Below are 23,401 nucleotides of genomic sequence, written 5' to 3'. Positions count from 1 at the left end.
TCTTGGCTCAATGTCTTAAATAATTAAAGATAGCAATTAAATATAATTTCTGTACTAGTAGTCAAAAATGCTATTTAATAAAAGGAAACAAGGGATCTCTTTTAAATTAATACAATCTTGAAATCAAAAACATTGGTAAATTTTCTGTAGCAGAAGTGCGTGTCTAAATAAGTAAATCCAAGACAAGAGTTTACATAAAAGAAATAGCTTTATTTTAAAATAAATGTCAAAAAAAAATCAACTTTACAGAATAACATTATCAATGGGAGTTATTTTTAAATGCAAATAGGGACTGAACATAAATGCATCAAATTGCACTCATTCATTGACATGAATACAAACAAGTTAATATGAGGTGAAATATATAAATAACAAGCTGCAGATAACCCACTATTTTCTGAGACCAAAATTTTTACATAAATATATTGGTAAATTCAGGAAATTAGTGTAAATGAACACTATACATATTCACAGTTGTAAATGCACAAATACCAGAATCCAGAGTGACACAGACATAACGAAAGTGCTTATATTCAAAAACACACAGTACTGTAACAGTTGTCTACAAAACACAATAATGTCACGTCTTTTCACTAACAATGAAAATTCAACAGTTCACATAGAAACTGAGATTAATAAAATGCTCAAACTTCAAATAGTAGAAACAAAGCCACTCTAAAGCCACTTCCCACAGTTACTGAGTTTCTTATAAACTGAAAATGGAAAGACAACTTCAAAGACTTAATTAATAGCACAGGAAGATCAGTGACTCCTTGTCTAGAATAAAGATAATTTGCATAACAAAATCACTGAAAGTGAAGAGATCTAAATCCTTTTTACTTTGAAGGCCCTGCTAGAGATTTGCTGTTGCTCTAACTCATGGCTTGGAGAGGCAAAATTGAAAAAGGTGTTGCTGGGTTCAGGTGCTGTGGGAGAACCCACAAAGAATGGTCTAAACTGAAAATCTCCATCTCCACCACCCTGATTTCGAAGTGGTGTATTGTTCGTAGGAAATTTGGAGCTGTTTCCTAAGGAGAAAAAAAAAAAAAAGGAAAGAATTTTAGCATCTACTTCCTCACAAATCTTCAAGATAAAGAAGTCATTCAATATATATTTTAGCAGAACTCAATTCCTATGAGACAGATAAACTATAGACCATTAGGATACTGGATAAAGCAAAAATTCATGATTATCCCCCATGCCTCCACCTGACCACATATATTGTACCTTCTTTTGAGGTTTCCAATGATAGTCATGACCTCATCACCAAAATACGTTCACACAACGAAATACATATTTAGTAGAACCAAAAAAATATATATATAAGACCAGCGTTGTGGTATAGCAGGTTAACCTGCCACCTGTGACACTAGCATCCCGTAAGGGAACCAGAATGAATCCCAGCTGCTCCACTTCTGATCCAGCTTCCTGCTAATATGCCGATAGAAGATCTGTCTCCATCTCTCTCTAATTCTGACTACTTTCAAATAAATAAATAAATTTTTAAAAAATTAAATAATTCTATTCATTTATAATCTACTCCAGAGGAATTATCTGTTTTATATATACACAGGCACACAAGAATACTTCAATATTCATGGAGGGACCAGCATTGTGCAGTTAAGCTGCTACCTGAAATGCCAGTATTCCATATTGGAGCTCCAGTCCTGGCTGCTGGGCTTCAGGTCCAGCCTCCTGGTGAGAGGCCTAGAAAGGCAGCAGACAGCTCAAGTGTCTGGGCCACTATCAGCCATGTAGATACCAGGATGGAGTTCCTGCTCCTGGTTTTAGCTTGGCCCAGACCTGGCTATTGCAACCATTTGGGGAGTAAATCAGCAGATAGAAGATCTGTGTGTGTGTGTGTGTGTGGCTCCCTCTCTGATGCTTTCAATTCCCTTAATTCATGGAAATGGATTGAAACATTAAACTTAATTTGGTGTCCAATAATTTCAAAATCTAGCATGTTCTCAAACTTTTGAAGACTTCTTAAATGCATGGATTTTAAAACTTTTTGCACTAAAATAAACTTGCTTTTTAATTCCACAAAACACTGTTTTTTATTGTTATTATTTCTTTTCATTTATTTGAAAGGCAGAGACAGAGATAGATATGGAGACAGAGAAAGAGTTTCTATCTGGTGGTTCACTCCCCAGTGTCCCAGTAGCCAAACCAGATCCAGTTAAAAAGCCAGGAGCTTGGAATTCAGCTATGGTCTTCCACATGGGTGTCAGGGGCCCAAGTACTTGAGTCATCGTCTGCTGCCTCCCAGGATACACATTAGCAGGAAGCTGGATCAGAACCACAAGACTGGGACTTGAACTCAGGCATGCTGATATGAGATGTGACTGAACCATACACCTGTACCTCTCTAAAGGGCCGGCGCTGTGGCGCAGTGGGTAAAGCTGATGTCTGCAGTGCCAGCATCCCATATGAGCACCGGTTCTAGTCCTGGCTACTCCTCTTCCGATCCAGCTCTCTGCTATGGCCTGGGATAGCAGTGGAAGATGGCCCAAGTCCTTGGGCCCCTGCACCCGTGTGGGAGACCTGGAAGAAGCTCCTGGCTCCTGGCTTCATATCGGCACAGCTCCGGTCACTGCAGCCAATGGAGACTGAACCAGCAAATGAATAGACCTCTCTGTCTCTCCTTGTTTCTGTGTAACTCTTTCAAATAAATAAATCTCAATCGTATCTGGATAATCTTTAAATCTAAATTGCTTGAGATCATGCCTAACAGCCTGGCACATAAAATATTTTTAATAATAATCTGATAGACAAATGAATAAACAAAAGAACAAACCAACCAACCAACTAACATTTCTGAAGTTATCAGAACTGTGAATCAGTATTGGAGTATGAAAGAAAACAAAATATGGCTTTCTTGAATAGTAAATGGTTAAAAAGGTAAGCTCTGGGGCCGGCACTATGGGGCAGAGGGTTAAAGCCCTGGCCTGAAGCACCAGAATCCCATATGGGCGCTGGTTCTAGTCCCGGATGCTCCACTTCCGATCCAGCTCTCTGCTATGGCCTGGGAAAGCAGTGGAAGATGGCCCAAGTCCTTGGGCCCCTGCACCCATGTGTGAGACCCGGAAGAAGTTCCTGGCTCCTGGTTCAGTTCGGCACAGCTCCGGCCGTTGCAGCCATCTGGGGAGTGAACCAGCAGATGGAAGACCTCTCTCTCTGTCTCTATCTCTCTCTGTAACTCTGTCTTTCAAATAAATAAAATAAAATGGTGAGTTCTGAAAATAGGTCTGTGATCTTGACCCAAGTCTTAACTTTCTGTGCCTCAGATTTTTCATCTGTCAAATACCTACCTCAGTTTTGTTAAATTACATTAATACACGTAAAACACTTATAGTAGTAACTAACTCTTAGTAAGCAGTCAATAAATGGCAACTATCATTACTATTACTATAGCTTAGTAGCTTTTAATTTGATGAAGTATCATCCACAACTCTATTTTGCAGAGATTACCTCTGCAAAAATTTAAATATTTAATTGAAATGTACGCAAATACAACAGATAAAAGCAATAATGTACAGTTGAGAAATAGATGAATTATTTATGGCCTACCACAACCCTAGGCCCTTGGAACTCCCAGTGACGACTTGAAACAAAGCACAATGAAATATCACTGCTTTAAAGGGTAGATAGTGACGTGAGCATTGGGTACAGCAGTTAGGACATTGCTTGAGGTGCACACATCCCATATTGAAGTACCTGGCTATTCCACTTCCAATCCAGCTTCTTGCCCATGCACACCCTGGGAAGCAGATGATGGCTCAATTACTTGGGTCCCTGACACCCACATGGGAAAGCCAGGTGGAGTTCCAGGTTTCTGGCTTTGTCCTGAGCCAGCCCTGCTGCAGGCCGTTTGGAAGTGAACCAACAATCTCTTTCGCTGACTGGCTGGTTGGCTAGCTGGTTCATTCTTTCTGTCTCTCTTGGTACCGGTTCAAGTACCAGCTGCTCCAGTTCCTAACAAGCTCCCTGCTAATGTGCTTGGGAAAGCAGCAAAAGACAGTCCAAGTCTTGGTACCCTGTACCCATGTGGGAGACCAAGAAGAAGCTCTTGGCTTCTGGCTTCAGATCCGCCCAGCTCTGGCTATAGCAGCCATTTGGGGAGTGAACCAAATCGGCTCAGCTCTGGCCATTGCAACCATGTAGGGAATGAACCGGCGGATAGAAGACCTCTCTCTCTCTGTCTCTCTCTCTGTCTCTGTCTCTCTCTCTCTCTCTCTCTGTCTGTCTCTACCTCTCTTTGTAACTTTTAAGTAAATAAAATAAATCTTTAAACAAACAGAAGAAAAACTATTTTAAAAAAAATAAGGAATAGATGTTGGAAATCGCATGCCCTTTCTTACCTAATGGGAAGCCAAAAATACCAGATTGTGTAATTAAAGATGGCTCAAGGGTGCCTTCTTGATTAGCAATGGTGATGTTTCGTAGCCTGAGGCTATCATAGAGGCCTTGGAGCTTCTGATACTGGCGATTGCGCTCCATAAGTTTCTCTGAGATATCACTGAACTTTTTCTTGTATTCTTCTAGCACTTTCTTCATGGAGGTGACCTCCCCTTTCATAGAGGTCAATTCTACATCCTTGCTCTGTATTTGCTGGGTGTAAATCTTCTCCATCTGTTTCAGATGGCCCTCGGCCTTGCTGAAATTGTATTCTTGATAGAGGCGCTCCTGATGTACCTTTCCCAAGGACAAAAGATTTTTAAGATAATGAGTAAAAATTTCTACACTGTAAAATGTCACACAAAAGGAAAAAAGATGCTTAAATAGGGATGTTATCACTTTAATCGAAGCAGATTAAGAAATAACCAGGATATACAATGAGGTGATTGTAAATTATGTCACTAAATGCATAGAAAAGAATCTGGAGGAATACTCTCAAACTGCTACCATTATAGCACTAAAATAAATTATCTGTATTACTTTAACAAGTGGCATGAATTCCAAAGGCTTTTAAGAAACATGATACCATTTTTCAAATAATCCAGAGCATGAAGAACACTCTAAAACAATCCCAAATTATGCTTGCCTCCTATTACTTATCCCACGTGTAACTCTCTCCCCTTGAGTCTGGGCATGACCTAGGACTAGAACACAGCACAAGTGATAGGCTGTTGCTTCAAGAGTATATTACCAGGGCCGGCTTGTGGCACAGGGGATTAAACCACCAAAGCCTGTAACCCATCAGAGCACCAGTTGTGGGAAGGCAGCAGGAGACGGCCCAAGTACTTAGCCCTTTCAACCACGTGGAAGACATAGATGGAGTTGCAGACTCCTGACTCCTGCCTTCTGGCTTCAGCCTGGCCCACCCCTAGCTGTTCCTTCCTTTTAGGGAGTGAATATAAACTCCACCTTTCAAAACAAACAAACAAAAAAAATCTTTAAAAAAAAGAGAAACACAAATCGATATACTCTATTGGAGGTCAATTTAAAAATCCTATAATTTTTAAAAAATCTTTCAAATGTATTTATCTACTTTCAGGAATTAAATCTTAGCAAACAGCACGGTATGTGAATGTGATAAGAATGCACATAACAGCACTGTTTCAATAACTTAGAAACAAATTATGGCATAATGCAGCCCTTAAAATTATCATTATAGAATAGTTAAGGGGCCAGCATGGTGTCATAGTAGGCTAAGCATCTGCCTGTTGCACCAGCATCCCCAATGGGTACCAGTTTGTGTACCAGCTGCTCCACTTCTGATCCAGCACTCTGCTATGGCCTGGGAAAGCAGTAGAATATGGCGCAAGTTGGGTTCCCAAACCCATGTGGGAGACCCGAAAGAAGCTCCTGGCTCCTGATCAGCACAGCTCCAGCAGTTGCAGCATTTTGGGAGTGAACCAGATCGAACCTTCTCTGTCTCTCCCTCTCTGTCTGTAGCTCTATCTCTCAAATAAATAAATAAATCTTAAAAAAAAAAAAAAGTTAACTAAAAAATACTAATAAATATTCTTAACAGGGTTGGTATGGTGGTACAGTAGATTAAGCCACTGCATCCCATGTCAGAGTACCAGTTCAAATCCTGCCTCCTCCTCTTCCAATTCAGCATCCTGATAATGTGCCTGGGAAGGCACTGGAAGATGGTCCAAGTACTTGGTCCCCTTTCACCCATGTGGGAGATCAGGATGGAGTTCCTGGGGTCCAGACTTAGCTACTTTGGCAATTGAGAGTGACTCAGAGGATGAAAGATTTCTCTCTCTGCTTCTCCCTCTCTGTTGCTCTGCTTTTAAATTAGTAAGTAAGTAATTAAAAAAAAAAAAAAAGTAATAGACTTTGTCAACTTTAACTGACTAGAAAGCACTATGTGTATCACTTCTTGGCCCTTTGACTAAGATCAAGTGAAAGTACAATGTGGGGACCAGTGCTGTGGCATAGGGGTAAAAGTCGCTGCCTGCAGTGTCGGCATCTCATATGGTCGCCGGTTCGAGTCCCGGCTGCACCACTTTCGATTCAGCTCTCTGTTGTGGCCTGGGAAAGCAGTACAAGATGGCCCAAGTCCTTGGGCCCCTGCACCCACATGGGAGACCCAGAAGAAGCTCCTGGTTCCTGGTTCAGATTGGCGCAGCTCCGACCGTTGCAGCCATCTGGGGAGTGAACCAGCAGATGGAAGACCTCTCTCTCTGCCTCCCCTTCTCTTTCTGTGTAACTCTTGACTTTCAAATAAATAAAGAAATCTTAAAAAATAAAAAAAAAAGCACTATGTGTGGCATTACCCTATTTTAGTATAGGGAAAAAATTATATCTGCATAAAAATATTAACAATTATTTCTGTGTGACCCAGTTGTAGGGTTCCTTATTTTTTTCCTTTTGCAACAAATACAAAAGTAATAAACATTATTTTAAAAAATGAAAATAATTTATTTAAAAAAGGTTTTCATTCATTCACAAAAAATAATGAAGAGAAAACATCATGCGCTCCCACATACGTTTCAAACAATACTATCAAGAGAAACTAGGCAGGGTTGGCGCCATGACGCAGCAAGTTAACCCTCCACCTGCAGTGCCAGTATCCAACATGGGTGCTGGTTCTAGTCCCTGCTGCTCCTCTTCCAATCCAGCTCTCTGCTATGGTCTGGGATAGCAGTGGATTACACTGGTCTCCCGCACGGGAGACCAGGAGGAAGCACCTGGCTCCTGGCTTCGGATCAGTGCAGCTCCGGCCGTTGTGACCATCTGGGGAGTGAACCAACAGAAGGAAGACCTCTCTCTCTGTCTCTCCCTCTCACTGTGTAAACTCTACCTCTCAAATAAATAAATAAAATCTTTAAAAGAAAAAAAAGAGAGAGAGAGAAACTAGGTCAAGCACTAACCTGATATGTCCAGAAGGCCAGTGCTCGGGAACTAATGTCCAACACAATCTCTGGTCGCAGTCCTGCCAACACCATAGCTTTATACTCCTCTGATGGACTGAGCTCTGTGCGGACAATATCTAGCTTTCCAGAGAGGGTACTGTTACAGGCAGGGCAGATCGCTGGTGAACGGCTGAATTCACCGCTGCCATGCTGGTCACAGAAGATATGAGAGCAGGCAGTGACCCACGCGTAACCAGAGAGTTTGATGCGACACTTTCGGTAATTACAAAGCAGCATATCTTCGCACAAGGACATAATAGGATAGTGATTTCTTCAGATGCTGAAAAGAATCATAAGGGATAAATGATGAAAAGGTTAAATTCCTACGAAAACTGCATAACATGAAATGTGCACATTTTCATTTTCACAGTAAAATACATATTATGTTTTTAATATAATCAACCCATTAAACTGATTTCAATTTCTCAACATTAATTGCACACTTTCTTTGAACAAAGGCCATGAAAAAAATTTTAAATAAAAAGTTAAAGATGCAGGTGGTTCCAAATCTTATTAAGGCCAAAGATAATATGCACATGGGAAAAATGTCTGGGAACATTCACAAAGCACAAACAAGTAAAAATTAAATTAAGTGCTTTTCTCATTCTTCTTTTTTTTTTTTTTTTTTTTTTTTTTTTTTTTTTTGACAGGCAGAGTGGATAGTGAGAGAGAGAGAGAGAGAGAGAGAAAGGTCTTCCTTTTTGCCGTTGGTTCACCCTCCAATGGCCACTGCGGCCGGCGCATCGCGCTGATCCAAAGCCAGGAGCCAGGTGCTTCTCCTGGTCTCCCATGGGGTGCAGGGCCCAAGCACTTGGGCCATCCTCCACTGCCTTCCCAAGCCATAGCAGAAAGCTGGCCTGGAAGAGGGGCAACCGGGACAGAATCCGGCACCCCAACCAGGACTAGAACCCGGTGTGCTGGCGCCGCAAGGCAGAGGATTAGCCTGTTGAGCCACGGCACCGGCTGCTTTTCTCATTCTTTAATAACAAAATTCCAAATTTTATTAGCCATTCATTCTTCGCTTGAATATTTTAGTGCCACATGTCACACTTGGCAAACAAAGTCCAGGTAGTGATTTCAGTTATTTTTGCATGCAAAGTATTTTAATTTTTTTCATTTATGCTGTTTTCTAGGTTCTTAACCCATTTTGTCTTGAAACAGTAGCAACCTGCTAGCGTATTTTGGAAAGCAACCTAATTCATCCAAGTAAACCTACTACCATGAAACCTAGAAATCTGCATAAAAACTTTAATGTAGATTTATCAAACAATTTGTAAAGTAAATGTAACATAATTCTTCAAAGCTAAGGTACTATTTAAAACACTTGTAAAATAAAAACCTAAAAGTTTGTAACTTTTTCATATAGCGTCCAATTTTGCTTGAGTCGTAGTGACCAAAAATTGGGCAGCACTATTCTGAAACACAGGCACGCACCAACTACACAGCCAGGCAAAATGCTCACACTGAGTCTGTCCAGACACTGCCTCGGCCCCAGGGCTTGGCAGGGCACGCAGTCTCCACAGACAAACGGCACCTGGCAGCCGAAATTCAGAGGTCTATGTTACTGCGGCGGGTAACAGGCTTCGGAAAGCAGAAGAGCTAGTTTCGAGGCTGAAGCTCTCCTCAGGCAAAGGTATAACCAGTTCCAAACTTTACACAAGCCGGCAGAGTCGATTTAGCTGCCCCGTTGGCAAGTTTTAGAAACAGACTCACAGAAATCCAACTCTAGAATTTTTGGCCTGTCTTCCATTCTGGACAGAGAAAAGGGTGATAACAAAAACACAAATAAAATACTTAATCTGAATACTTAACCTGAGAAGCAAAAAAGCGCGGGAAAACGCTGTTGCCTGCGCCACTCCAGTGAGGGTTCGGCACGTCGCGCCGCTTCCTCACAGCGCATGCGCGGAGTCGCCCAGTGGCCTGATGGGTAGCAGGGGCGGGACTCGGCTGCTGAGGCTCTTGGGAAAGCAAGCCCGTGGCCCTGGCGAGAGAGCTGGTTTCTTGGAGCTCTGTTAACTCCCTTTAAATGGCACAAGAATTACACCCCTCTATGGATGTATCTTTTAAGGCGAGGGCGGAACCGCGTGGCTGACAAGGAAGCAGGGCCGCCCCTGGGTGCAGGAAGGTGCCTGTCCTAGGGAGTTGTGCCCCGCTCCGCCCGCTCAGCACACACTTTCTCACTATCAGGGAAGACGCTCAGGAATTGTGAGGCCTGGAATTGGACAACAGTCACCACCATGCTGAAGTACACCCTGTCCTGTCCTTTTTATTCATCGTCCCACCCTTTGCGCATCCTCAACATACATTTAAAGAAATTCCAACTTTCCCTGAGCTAGCATTACAAACATTCCTAAGGGCACTTGAAATTAAGTGATAGGATTGGATGTCACTGAAGTATCTCCCTGGATACTGGAATTGCTGATACTGTTGAAATGTTTGTACCTGTTTTACTGTGTTACCTATAGTATAGCAACTCCGCATTAATCCATAAAGGCCTGTTAGAAACTAGCTTAAAAATGAAGCTGATGGGCTGGGTCAGCATAAAACTGCTTGGGACACCCACATCCCATTTCAGAGCGCCTGGCTTCAGGTCCTGGCTCCATTGCAAATCCAGCGGCCTGCTAATGTGCACCTGGGAGGCAGCAGGAGACGACTCTAGAGCTTGCCAGCCATGAGGGAGACCTGGGCTGAGTTGCCCACTCTGGCCTTGCCCAGTCCCAGCCATTGTGAGAATATCAGTACACTTTTTTAAAAGATCTATTCACTTATCTATCTCAAAGATAGAAACAGAGAAAGAAATCTTCCATCCACTGGTTCATTCCCCAAATGGCCACAACAGCCAAGTCTAGGCCAGGCCAAAGCCAAGAGCCAACAATTCTATCCTGATCTCTAAAGTGAGTAGCAGGAGTCATCTGCTGCTGCCTTCTCAAGCACATCAGCAGGAAGCTGGATCAGAAGCAGAGCAGCTGAGATGCCAGTGTCACAGAGGCTCAACTAGCTGCACAATGCCAGCCCTACCAGTAACCTTTTATGTATCTATTCCTCACATATTTAGATTGTTTTGGGCAGTTATTCTTCATTGTCTCTTAAAGGGTCAGGCATCATAATCAGGTAATAGAAATTTTATGTAAACACGTGGGTAGTCAGTGGGGGCCAGCGCTGTGGAGTAGAGGGTAAAGCCACTGCCAGCAGTGTCAGCATCCCACATGGGCGCCGGTTTGAGTCTCCACTGCTCCACTTCCAATCCAGCTCTCTGTTATGGCCTGGGAAAGCAGTTCAAGATGGCCCAAATCCTTGGGGCCCCTGTACCTGCGTGGGAGACCCAGAAGAGGCTCCTGGCTTCTGATCAGCACAGCTCTAGCCATTGCAGCCAACTGAGGAGTGAACCAGCAGATGAAGATCGATCTCTCTCTCTCTCTCTCTCTCTGCCTCTCCTTCTCTCTCTGTGTAACTCTTTCAAATAAATAAATAAATCTTTAAAAATGAATAATTAAATCAATGAAGATTTCAATTCAATTTACCTCAAATATTTTGAGTATCTACTCTGGGCTAGACATCAGAAAAAGTGCCTTCATGTGCCTTCATGGAGCTTACAATCCAGCAAAAGATTCAGGAACGGTAGAAGAAAATATTTTACACTTTTTTCAGTCACTTCTTATATGTTTCCAAGGTCATTCTATAAATCCATTTCTTGTGAGAAGTCAGCTTCAATCTTTAATTTGAAGTATCATCTACCTTCATGCTGCAAAGAAACAGGTATTTTTTAAATTGCCCTGAAATGTGTGTAAGCCACTCTAGAAAACTGAGTAAACCATTTAAAATTTAAAAATGAATTATTTCAGTGTATAATGTTTTTTGCAACTTCCAGAATCACCTACAGCTCTTTATCATAGCCCTAGATAAGCACTACCCAAATACTATCACAAAGAGTACCTATAAACCATATCCCCATGTTTTGAAATTATCTTTTTTTAAATAAGTACATTTCTTAATCTAGAATCACTACTTGCTTTGTAATTGTTTGACTCCGCAAAAATCAGACGGCACTAATGGACAGCCAACCCATCCCATGGTGCCCTGAGTGAAGACAAGCCAGCTTTGCTATATGATGGACCAAAACCCCACTGCTCAAGGCTTGAAGCAGTGAGAGGAACAGCCATCAAAGTTTTTACTCCAGCCACATTATTTTAAGAAACATAAAAAATTAAGAAATCAAGAGCATCATTATATCTAAGTAAGAACGAGAAGAGACCATTAAGGATCAACTGACCCAGCTAAATAAAATAATTACAAATAAATTAGTGCCAAAACCAAGATCAATCAACAAATTGGACCAATTATGAGGATACACATGATAACCCTGTTACCATATTATGTCTAATTCTAGAACTAAATTAGACTCAGGGATGCTAAAGTACTGAGGGATAGGTCAATCAGAAAAAGACACATAAGCAATGAGAATGAAGAATTTCTGACAATTATGCAGACATCAGAAACTGACAGTACAAAGTCTAAGATATGTATACATATGGACTCAGATAATAAAACAGCTAATATCTATTAAGCATTTACCATTTGATTTACATCTTGCTATGCCCCACACATTTATCTAATTAAATCTCAAAGTAGCCAAACTTTGAGTCAGGTACTGTTTATCACTAAAACATAAAGAAACTAAGACACTGAGATGTTAGGAAACTTGCCAAGGTTATAGAACTGTTAAGTAGCACATACATTGAACCAAATTTAATTCCAGACCCTGTGTGTAATTACTATTCTCTGCTATCTCTCAACATCTTTAATCGACTTTTTAAAAAACCAAATTGCTAGGCCGGCGCCGTGGCTTAACAGGCTAATCCTCCACCTTGCGGCGCTGGCACACCGGGTTCTAGTCCCGGTTGGGGCGCCGGATTCTATCCCAGTTGCCCCCCTTCTAGGCCAGCTCTCTGCTATGGCCCGGGAGTGCAGTGGAGGATGGCCCAAGTCCTTGGGCCCTGCACCCGCATGGGAGACCAGGAGAAGCACCTGGCTCCTGCCATCGGATCAGCGCAGTGCGCTGGCCACAGCGGCCATTGGAGGGTGAACCAACGGCAAAAAGGAAGACCTTTCTCTCTGTCTTTCTCTCTCACTATCCACTCTGCCTGTCAAAAAAAAACCAAATTGCTAGCAGCTTAGTCATCATGTCACAAAGCTAAAATTTCAAAGATTCATATGTATGTCACAGCTTCTCAATCTCAACATAAGCCTTACCATGAAAGCGAAGTGCAGTCATCACCTATTATACATCCGGGCACTGAAGAAGTCCAGCTTGGTAAAGTAAGATGCATATCTGGTTTTGATGTCTTGAAATTTCACTTCTACAAGAGACAACCAAACACTAAAAAATTATTTCAAGTGCTGATATTACTTTGAATTATTTTTGCTTCCTGTATTTTTACCCTCACAACTTCATTCTCTGCTGAAAATGCAGGCCCAGGTGAGGAATACAAGGCTGTCCTAAGGTGCTTAAAATAACTTTTTAATTATGTAACACATGAATGTAATAAAATTAGAAAATACAAAAATAACAAGATCACACATAGAACCCAATTCTAAAAATAACCCCTAATATTTGAGCAAATGTATGTGTATATGTATGTATGTATGTATGTATGTGTGTGTGTTTCTTAAGCGAACATAAACATAAAAATGTTTAGGCAGGAAGGCACAACAGGTTAAGCCACCACCGAGGATACCTGCATCCCATATTAGGTTGTCATTTCAAGTCCCCAGCTACTCCACTTCCAATCCTTCCAGCTAACATGCCAGGAAAGACAGTGGACAATGGCCTAAGTACTCAGGTCCCTGCCACCCACTTGAGACCCAAATAGAATTCCAGGATCCTGGTTTCAGCCTAACCTACACTGGCTGCGGTAGGCATGTTAGGAGTGAAGGACTGAAGATCTGTCTCTCTCTTAAAAAAAAAAGTTTAGGGGCCCGTGCTGTGGCAGCATCCCATATGGGTTCCGGTTTGAGACTCAGCTGTTCCTCTTCCAATCCAGCTCTCTGCTATGGCCTGGGAAAGCAGTACAAGATGGCCCCAAGTCCTTGGGCCTCTGCACCCACGTGGGAGACCTGAAAGAAGCTCCTGGCTCCTGGCTTCAGTTCGCTGCAGCTCCAGCCACTACGGCCATCTGGGGAGTGAACCAGCAGATGGAAGATCTCTCTCTCTCTCTGCCTCTCCTCTCTCTGTGTAACTACGACTTTCAAGTAAAATAAAGTAAATCTTTAAAAAAAAGGTTAGGCAGAAAAAATTATAACCTGTTTTTAACTTAATGTGCCATGACCACTCTTCCATTTCAAGAAACACAAACCTGTATCATAACTTTTAAGTGAGGATATAATGTTACACTATATGTCTTCATAAAACTGATTTAACCAACTCTGGAATTCTCCTAATGTTATATAGATTAATAAAGTGGTAATTACTTTAAAACTGCCAAGCTAAGCACCCAATACAATTAGACCAGTTACCAGTGTTTTTTCTGTAGTGTCTGAATTTTTAGATTCTTGACCCTAGTTCTATCTCAAAGAGATGTCACCAAAGTTTGAAGCATAACAAAATGTTGGCAGTAGCATAAGATTCATAATTTAAAGATATCAGAATTACCTAAGATTAAGGGGCTAAATCCCAGGAAGAACCCCAAGTGTTTGCCCCTAGCTTTAGTCTGCTCAGAGCATGCGTTTAATCAGGGTCATCAGCTGAAACACGGACTTAACATGCATTTCATCATGGCAAACTGTAGGTGACTGGTGAAGGGCAAACCATCGCTGGCTCCTCATCCCTACGCCTGGAAAACTCTCTGCAGGCTAGAACTAAGACCTTTACAGCTACCAGATTTCAGCCACTGAAATCTTGCAAAGTAAAAGATTTTTCTCTTATACTTACCTCTGGTTTCAGATAAATCCAGCTTCTATTTAGGAATCAAGGCAAACTACAAGACTGATCAACTACCTAGTAACATCTCTGGAAAATAAAATAATAAATAAACACACAACGGTCAGGATTATACTCCAACTCACACCAGCATTCTTCATATAAAGTTACAAGAAAAAATTAGAGTATTGTTCATTCATTATTTGAATCTCCATTCAGAAATAAATTATTCAGTAATAAATTATCTGGAGACTATAATCAAATGCCCAAGCTAAATTATCACATTAGGGCAGGACTTCTATGCAAGGTCAACTTTGTACAAATTTAAAGTTTGGCTAAGTTGCACACTAATCTAACCAACTTCCGAAGGACTGTAAAAGTCTATAGTCTCATAATAAGACATAATATGCAAAGGAAAGAGTCAAAAATCCATAAGATTCAGATAATAAAAGCTAATATAAAACAATAAGTTTTTTCAAAGCATATTTTCAGTTCATTTGAGTCAACGCCAGATGGATTTAACCATTACTCTTGGTCTTCTTCAGTCTCTTTGGTCACAATATATTGATAAAGGACAATTAAGATAGCAGCACTTGGCACAGTGGTGTAGCAGGTTAAAGCCCTGGCCTGCAGCACCGGCATCCCATACGGGCACCGGTTCTAGTCTCGGCTGCTCCTCTTCCAATCCAGCTCTCTGCTATGACCTGGGATAGCAGTAGAAGATGGCCTACATGGCAGACCCTGAAGAAGCTCCTGGCTCCTGGGTTGGCACAGCTCCGGCCGTTGTGGCCATCTGGGGAGTGAACCAGCAGATGGGAGACCTCTCTCTCCTCTATATAACTGTCTTTTAAATAAATAAGATAAATCTTAAAAAAAAAAAAAAAAAAAGGCATCACTTGGAACCCAAATCTACCACAAGATGGCAATGTAAGAGCTTTTAACTTCCTCTTCAGAACCTGGGGATGACCTAAAATTTCAGATTAAGTAGACTGAACATGCAGTCACTACCACAGGAAATCATCAAACTATTCTCTATTCTTGGCACCTTAAAGTTGCATCCCAATAAGTAATCCCTCACCATAAATGGCTGGCCACCTAATTAAAAGAGCAGAATTCTCAGGGACAGCGCTATGGCATAGTAGGTTAAGCCACTGCCTGCAGCAAGGAGAGACAGAGAAGAGGTCTTCCATCCACTGGTTCATTCCCCAGGAGCCAGAAGCTTCTTTCTGGTCTCTCTCACATTTGTGCAGGGGCCCAAGCACTTGTGCCATCTTCCACTGTTTTCCCAGGTGCATTAGCACAGAGCTGGATCGGAAGTGAAGCAACTGAACTTGAACCAGTCCTTGGGCCCTCCATCTATGTGGGGGACCCAGATGGACTTCCAGGCGAGCTCCTGACTTGACTTGGCCCAGTCCTGACTGTTGTGGCCATCTGGGGAGTCAACCAGTAAATGAAAGATAAAGATCTTTCTGTCTCTCCTTCTCTCTGTAACTCTGCCTCTCAAATAAATAAGTAAACTTTTGCCGCAGCTCTACCTGCCATGCCATAGCACCAGCCTCAAAGTTTTCCTCAGGTAGTTTTAAGCTCACCAGGCCAGTTGTTAATGAGTGTTAATGAGTGACTTCCTTGAAGGTTTATTCATCTTTGTAGAGTATTTGAACCAAGATCAAGGACTTGTTAACTGTCGAAGTAGGGCTGCTTGATAGAAAAACTATTTTAAATAATGGAATTGAATTCTATGAAAATTCTCTGTGGGGTCAACTCATCTACAAGGCATGGACAAAAAAAAATTCTTAAATATACATTCCTGTAGGTAACTGGGACCATGTCAAAATTCACCCTTGCTGTCACCATGAGAGGGACAAAGAAAGCAGAACTGTACACATCACCTTTCTCACACTCCTGTTATCTATCTGAAAAGTTTCAAGGCAGGGGCTGTGGCGCAGTGGGTTGACGCCCTGACCCGAGGCAACGGCATCCCAGATGTTCTAGTCCCGGCTGCTCCTCTTCCCATCCAGCTCTCTGCTGTGGCCTGGGAAAGCAGTGGAGGATGGCCCAAGTCCTTAGGTCCCTGCACCCGCGCGGGAGACCCAGAGGAGGCTCCTGGCTCCTGGCTTTGGATCAGCGCAGCTCTGGCCATTGTGGCCAATTGGGGAGTGAACCAGCGGATGGAAGACCTCTCTCACTCTCTCTCTCTCTCTCTCTCTCTCTCTCCCTCTCCCTCTCCCTCTCTCTCTCTCTCTCCCCCTTCTCTGTAACTGTCTTTCAAATAAATAAAAAATAAATCTTATAGAAAATTTTAAAAATACAAAAAAGAAAAGTTTCACCAGTTCTTTCAAGCACCAGACCTTATATTCATCAACATCTTGAACTTCACTGAACTGAGTCGCACCACAGGCAAAAAGGGGCGAAACTGAAGTGTTTTAAGTAACTCAAAGTGTTATTATTGTACTCCTTCCTTGTCCTATACTGGAATAACACTTTAACTTACAAAATGTTTTCAGATCCGCGACATGCAAAATTTACTCAAGGAACACAGACAAGTGGCAAGACATGGTGTCAGGTTCCTGCAGTTTTCACAATGTCTAGCTCAAGGGGTATCTTCTCAATTTATCTCACCTCACTAACAAAACCCAGAATGCAAAGGGCCTGGTCTTTGTGTCCACATAGCACATAGCACAAAGCCTAGCACTGAAGTTCTAATCTTAAATATGTGAGGCCTTTCCCAGTGTGTGAAGCTCTCAGCAGGATTATAGTCACACTTCAGCAAGTATCAGTGTACACCCAAGGCCATTTCATATTCACTAAGTATTTGTGAATACCCCATAATCTATCAATGACCCATTCATTTTGTTGACTGTGAGCATAAGTACTTCAAAGCACTGATGTTCGTGGCCGAAAGGTAAACTCTGTGTGTACGAACAGCTATTTCATTAAGGTCTGATACAAAGTACAAATTTTTAATACTAAATCAGATACTTCTATTTTAAGATTGTATGACTGGGTGCTGGTGCTGTGGCGCAGTGGGTTAATGCCCTGGCCTGAAGCCCCAGCATCCCATATACATGTCAGTCCAAGACCTAGCTGCTCCACTTCTGATCTCGCTCTCTGCTATGGCCTGGGAAAGCAGTAGAAGATGGCCCAAGTCCTTGGGCCCCTGTGCCCACGTCGGAGACCCAGAAGAAGCTCCTGGCTCCTGGCTTCGGAACAGCCTAGCCATTGCGGCCATTTGGGAAGTGAACCAACAGATGGAAGACTCCGCTTTCAAATAAACAAATACATCTCTTTTTAAATATTGTATGACAACTCAATTTTCATCACTTCCATTCCAATTTACCCTGTGCCTGGCATTATGAGATACAGTGACCATTCAAAGAACATCTGACCTTTTAGACAAAAAAGACACATAGATGTAATGCAGAAACCCTAAGGAAGCATATCTTGTTCAAAAATTCACATACCTGCCTTATGGCCCATCAGCCATTAGCCTTTCCTCTTAGCAATGTCCACATCCAAGCACAGGTGCTGCATAGTGTCTGCAGATGTCATGGAGGCCTTCGCAGGGCCACTTCTGCACTGGCATACAGAACTCTGAAGACCACACTTTCCTTCCTCAGTAGACTTCATCTTGAACCTAAAACAAAAGGAAAACCATACGGAACTTTGTATATGGGAGGAAAATGCTAGGCTAATCATTTGGCCTAGTTTCTCTTTAGGAATTGTTCTACAGGGCACAGTTCTCAGAACAGACTCCAAGTTTTCTTAATTCCCACCCACTAACAGTTGTTTAAGCTAGGACTTGTTAGGAAAAAGAGTTGCAGATTAGAGCCTCCTCACACGGGGCACCAAGATGTTAGGAAAAGAGTCACAGAATAGAAAGGAGGCAGTGTACGAATTTACAGCCAGACCGAATTTATTCAGAGGAAATAAATCCGCAGAGGTGGGTGACCAACTGCCTGCGTGTACACGATGGAGTACAATGCAGAAGGCCCGGACTCCTGGGGGCTGGGCCTTTTTAAGGAAGGCTAGGGCTGGGGCGGAGGTAGGGGGCAGCAGGGAGGGGAATTCCAGGAACTGGGCAAGGCCTTGGGAACCTGGAAAAGAATGCAGGGTGGGGTATGAAGGCAATAGGGTGTGAGACCCAATTGAGCAAGGAATACATTCCAAAGTTTCTCTCTTTTGGGCAGAGGGAGAATGGCTGAGCCTTATGTCCTTGTTCCATCAGGACTATTGATTGTTTTCATCTCCAAGTACAGGAGTAACCCACTCAGAGCATATATGAACTAAAGTGGTGAGGCCAGAAGCCGGAGCTAACCATGCAGCTCATCCTAAGCTCATTCCATCACTTCACCCAAGCACACACAGGCCATGGCTGATGAAACAAAAAAAGTAAGGGACAGACGTTTGGCATCCCGTATGGGAGTGCCTGAGCTTGAGTCCAGCTCTGCTTACCAGCTGCTAATGGGCAGCTTGCGCCGCCGTGGCAATGGCTCACCCACGTTGGAGACCAGGATTGAGTTCCAAGCTCCTGGCTTCAGTCTAGCCCAGCCCTGGCTATTGCTGGCATTTGGGGAGTGAACCAACAGATAGGAGATACTGTCTGTATCTCTCTGCCTTTCAAATAAAAATTTGACAATTTAATGCTTAAAAAGTCATTTTATATCATGTAGGATCTCTGTCCTTAATGTGCTGTACATTGTGATTTAATGCTATAACTACTAGTACTCCAACAGTATGTTTCACTTGGTGTTGCTATGTGAGGGCAAACTGTTGAAATCTTTACTTAATATATACTAAACTGATTTTCTGTATATAAAGAGAATTGAAAATGAATCTTGATGTGAATGGAAGGGGAGAGGGAGTGGGAATGGGGAGGGTTGCGGGTGGGAGGGAAGTTATGGGGGGGGGGGAGCCATTGTAATCCATAAGCTGTACTTTGGAAATTTATATTCATTAAATAAAAGTTTTTTAAAAAAGTCATTTAAAAAAAAAACATAGTACCTGAGAAATTTGGGTCAAGATAAGGAGTAACTTGAAATCAGGATACAACAGGCAGTAAAAGCTTCCCTAGTCTGCTATCTTGCATTTTACCTATTTGATAATATTTTGCCTATGTTAAGATTTGCAAAGAAGCACTTTGCATACATTATACATTACTTCATTTTGCAAGTACAATATCATCTCCATTTTAAAGCCACGAATGCAATGTTTAGAGATTAAAGGGTGGATAGCTTAGTTCAGTAGCAAGGAAGATGTAATTTTTATATTTTATTTTTTCCTAACTTGAAGACATAATTAACAAAATCATCTACATATATATAAATGGAATGTTTTGATGTATGCATACCTATTACCTCGTTTATTCTTGTTTATGTGGTGAGAACACTTAAGACCTATTCAGCAATTTTCAACCATACAAAACACACTATTATTAAAATAGTCAACATGCAATACAATAAATCTCAAACTTATTCCTCCCTCCCAACTGAAACATGATAGCCTTTGACCAGTATCTTCCCATTCCCTCCCCTCCCTACTCCCAGGCCCTGACAACCACCATTCTTCTCTACGCTTCCATGATGCAGTATCTGTCCTGTGTTTGGCTTCTTTCACTTAGCAAAATGTCCTCCAGCTTAGCTTCCTCCATGTGTCACAAATGACAGAGTTTTCTTCTAAGAGCTAATATTGGGGCTGGCGCTGTGGCACAGCAGGTAAATCCGCTGCCTGCATTGCCGACATCCAATATGGGCGCAGGTTCAAGTCCCGGCTGCTCCGCTCCTGATCCAGCTCTCTGCTGTGGCCTGGGATAGCTGTGGAGGATGGCACAAGTCCTTGGGCCCCTGCACTCACGTGGGAAACCCAGAAGATGCTCCAGCCTCCTGGCTTCAGATGGGTGAAGCTCCAGCTGTTGCAGCCAACTGGGGAGTGATCCAGCAGATGGATGACCTCTCTGTCTCTGCCTTTGAAATAAATAAATCTTAAAAATTTGGCATACTGATATTCAATCTTTAGGTAAGTAGGATTGCCGGCTGTTACAGCAGTTCTGTTTTTAGTTATACAGCTTCTCTAGGTCTCAGTTTTCCTCTCTATAAAATGAGGACAAGTTACCACCTACCTCTTGGAACTTCTATGAAGATTAAATGAGGTAATATTTTGCACTGTGGCTGTCATGGAGACAAATGTTGTTTTTATTAGTTGCAAAAGTTCGACCAGCTAATGGGTAGGAATGCAGATACCTAAAAATCTTACATTTTTTCCAATGACCTTGAAGCCAAACATCACTCATAAGAGCCCTTCCAACTCCAAAATACTGGGTCTTTTTTTCTTAACATTTACTTATTTATCTACTTTATTTGAAAGGCAAAGCAACAGAGAAAGAGAGAGAGAGAGAGATCTTCCATCCACTGCTTCTCTCCTCAAATGGCACTAACAGCCAGAGCCAGGCTGAAGCCAGGAGCCAGGAACTTCATCTCCCACATGGGTGGCAGGGACTTGGGCCATCTTTCACTGCTTTTCCCCGGCCAATAGCAAGGAGCTGGATTAGAAGTGGAACATTATATAGGGTGCTGGCACTGCAGGCAGCAGCCTTACCCACCATGCCACAATGCCAGCTCCTAAAGTTACTTCTTAACAACAAAAAGCATGCTTCCACTGGAAAGAACCTTTTTTTCCCCAATTAGCAAAACATCCTAAATGAAAAATTAAATGTTCCATGAACTATGCTGTTTAAGACAAATAGCTCTGGAGATATTACAAAAGGCTTTCTGTTTTACATGTTTACATCCTAAAACAATTTGAGCTTTCCCCAAGTTAATGGTACAATATGAGTGCACTCATCCGACAACCATAATTTCAGGAAGAGTGAAAGCTCACATTTTCTAAGTAAACACTCAAAGCCTGTCCCTTCTGCCCTTGAGAATACAAGGACCACATGGTTATTCTGGGTCCTCTGGGCTATTCTTTCCCAACATTAAATTTGTGTTCATAACGAGATAAACCTTCCTCTACTCAAACCAAAGTATGCAGAGATATATTCACATAATGGTCACCAGCATAGTTTTGCTTTTGGTAGAAAATTCTTTACTGCCCAATCAAAATATTTAGGGTGCTGAATGTTTTCTAATCATCACTAAGTGCACACACACAAAAAAATACAAACAGGAAGCACTATAAAATACCTAGAGTCTTTTACAATGAGAATACATCAAAACCCAACTAAAATGGCACATGTTTCAACTGACATATATGTTACCCATTTTCAAGAAACATCAACATTGTAAACTACTTAAATATCTACCATTAGAGCTAAATAAATCCTAGCATGTACATACATTAAAGTACTATGGAATCATAAGAAAAGGATGTGTACTCTATTTACTCGTAAGAAACTGCTAACTGGGAAAAGTCAGGTATACAGCAGAGTACCATAGAAAGAAGACAATATTTGTTTACATGTGTATTACATACCTCTGAAGAATATACAAGAAATTTAACATTGTTATTAGGGAGAGGAATTAGGTAACTTGGGAACAAGGACAAGAGACTTTTTTCCATGTTTACATTTTGAGCCCCTTTAAATGTTGAACCATGTGCTATTACCTATTCAAAAAGTAAAATATAAGCATAATGCTTGAGAGTTAAAAGCATTATGGGAGGCCTACAAATGCCTGCTACTACATTCAATTAACTGTGTTATTATGTCTTTTTTACACTTCCTACCAGTAAGGATAGCCATCACATACATTATATTCAAATGAATAAGAGAATAGGAATTTCAATGAAATTATACTCAAGGTCACTAGGCAAATCTTTTAAGAGAAAACAGGCATCCACAATATTTACTGTAAATAAACGTAATGCACTTTTAGAAGGTACCTAACATTCATCATACACTGGTTATATTTTATATTTTCCTTGATCTTCACAAGCTGAGTCTCAGAGCTCACTGCCTCTCCCAAGGTCACCAGAGCAGTAAACTGTGGCGCTGGAATTTGAACAAAGTATATCTTAAGCTTTTTAGGACACCCTCACCACAGCGGCAGCATTAAAATTAGAAGTTCCTTTTAAGGCGCACTAAAATCTTGCGACTTCAGCCTTTGCTGCCTAGTCTCATCAAGACAGCCAGAATGCTCTGTGCAAAATCAGGGCAAAGACGATGTCCACGGCAGTTTCCACAGACCCTGTAAGGATCTGGGCCCTTAAGACGTTTGCAGGTGAATGAAAATGTAGTGGGCTGAATTCAGTTTCCAAGGTCCACCCTAGCTCAGGGAGGATACAAATCAAAACAGCACCGGGCTAATAACAATCCTCTTTCCCACCAAACAACGGAGCCGATGCACTCTGTACCTAAGGCAGAGTGACCAGGTCTCAGCGGAAAACCCACTCCTGCAGAGGCCCACGTGGAAACAAGCCAGGCTCAGCATTTCACTACCTGCCCCCAACCTCCATACGGCCGAGACAGCCTTGCTACTTACATACATTCCAACGCTGGTTTGAAATAAAGGCCTGAAACCTGGGGAGATGGTTCACATGGAAGAGAAACTCGGAACAATTAGAGAGCAGAATTAAGTGCACACTCACCAGCCCACCACAACGGAGGAAAGAAAGTAGAGAGACAGGAAGGGGGCCTTGGGAAGTGGCCTCAGAAGCTGATTGGCTATTGAGTTCCAAGAGGCTACCCTCCTCCTTTACCTTAAAAGGTGCTGAAATGACGCAGCGGCCTCCTTTACCCTCCTGTCTCCCTAAGGACCAATGATGCTTCCAGAACTGTTTTTAGATTGACCTTCAAAAACCAAGTTTCTTTCTGGGTTAATATACTTAGCACAAGCAAACACAGGCTAATGTAAGCGATCTGTACAGGCTCTTGCTTAGATAGGCCTACTACATTCTATTCCAAAGAGTTTTAATCCCTTTATGATAACGCCCTGTGTTTTGTAATCGGAACATGGTGAGTTATGTTAGATAACGGCTTCCATTATAAAGATTCTAGATCCATTCAAGTTAGAACTAGGCTTCAGAGCAATCTTCAGGCTAAGAGGCTCAGTGCATAAAAGATGGATAATTAACCGTTTAGCCTTTAAAGTAAAATTTAGCTGATTTTGAATCTGAGCCTTGT

At 42.0% G+C, this 23,401-nt stretch overlaps 1 protein-coding gene and 2 non-coding genes across 10 annotated transcripts; all 3 read right to left on the bottom strand.

Annotated features, from left to right (window-relative positions):
• Positions 1–256: 256 nt before the first annotated feature.
• Positions 257–22,887, bottom strand: CCNB1IP1 (cyclin B1 interacting protein 1). Of its 8 annotated transcripts, none has more exons than XM_062205545.1 (8): positions 22,867–22,887; positions 17,748–17,920; positions 14,299–14,376; positions 12,621–12,727; positions 10,892–11,112; positions 7,329–7,650; positions 4,362–4,695; positions 257–1,028 (listed from the first exon to the last, which is right to left on the bottom strand). In XM_062205545.1, the coding sequence occupies exons 6-8, from the start codon at positions 7,623–7,625 to the stop codon at positions 826–828; spliced, it is 834 nt and encodes a 277-aa protein (XP_062061529.1). In that variant the 5' UTR covers positions 7,626–7,650; positions 10,892–11,112; positions 12,621–12,727; positions 14,299–14,376; positions 17,748–17,920; positions 22,867–22,887; the 3' UTR covers positions 257–825. The 8 variants fall into 8 exon arrangements, with proteins under 8 accessions (XP_062061529.1, XP_062061528.1, XP_062061526.1 ...); XM_062205544.1 differs by lacking the exon at positions 22,867–22,887 and adding an exon at positions 22,761–22,860 and having other exon boundaries at positions 12,621–12,747; XM_062205542.1 differs by lacking the exon at positions 22,867–22,887 and adding an exon at positions 22,761–22,860.
• On the bottom strand, positions 11,386–11,532 carry LOC133770840 (small nucleolar RNA SNORA79). Its single transcript, XR_009867521.1, has one exon. It is a non-coding gene; the product is annotated as a small nucleolar RNA SNORA79 (small nucleolar RNA).
• LOC133770845 (small nucleolar RNA SNORD126) lies at positions 14,075–14,151 on the bottom strand. Its single transcript, XR_009867526.1, has one exon. It is a non-coding gene; the product is annotated as a small nucleolar RNA SNORD126 (small nucleolar RNA).
• Positions 22,888–23,401: the final 514 nt, after the last annotated feature.

This window comes from Lepus europaeus, chromosome 11 (assembly GCF_033115175.1).
Source record: "Lepus europaeus isolate LE1 chromosome 11, mLepTim1.pri, whole genome shotgun sequence".
In the NCBI taxonomy this organism is placed as follows: domain Eukaryota; kingdom Metazoa; phylum Chordata; class Mammalia; order Lagomorpha; family Leporidae; genus Lepus; species Lepus europaeus.
Note: the sequence above shows the minus strand (reverse complement) of the source record. Positions and strands in the feature narration are given on the sequence as shown.

What these genes read in the sequence shown, in the direction of transcription:
- CCNB1IP1 (XM_062205545.1), bottom strand. Translation starts at nt 7,625, where the DNA reads ATGTCCTTGTGCGAAGATATGCTGCTTTGTAATTACCGAAAGTGTCGC. An exon ending in TGGCCTTCTGGACATATCAG is followed by an intron (nt 4,696 to 7,328) that starts GTTAGTGCTTGA and finishes TCCTTGGGAAAG; the next exon opens with GTACATCAGGAGCGCCTCTA. An exon ending in TATTTTTGGCTTCCCATTAG is followed by an intron (nt 1,029 to 4,361) that starts GTAAGAAAGGGC and finishes TTTTCTCCTTAG; the next exon opens with GAAACAGCTCCAAATTTCCT.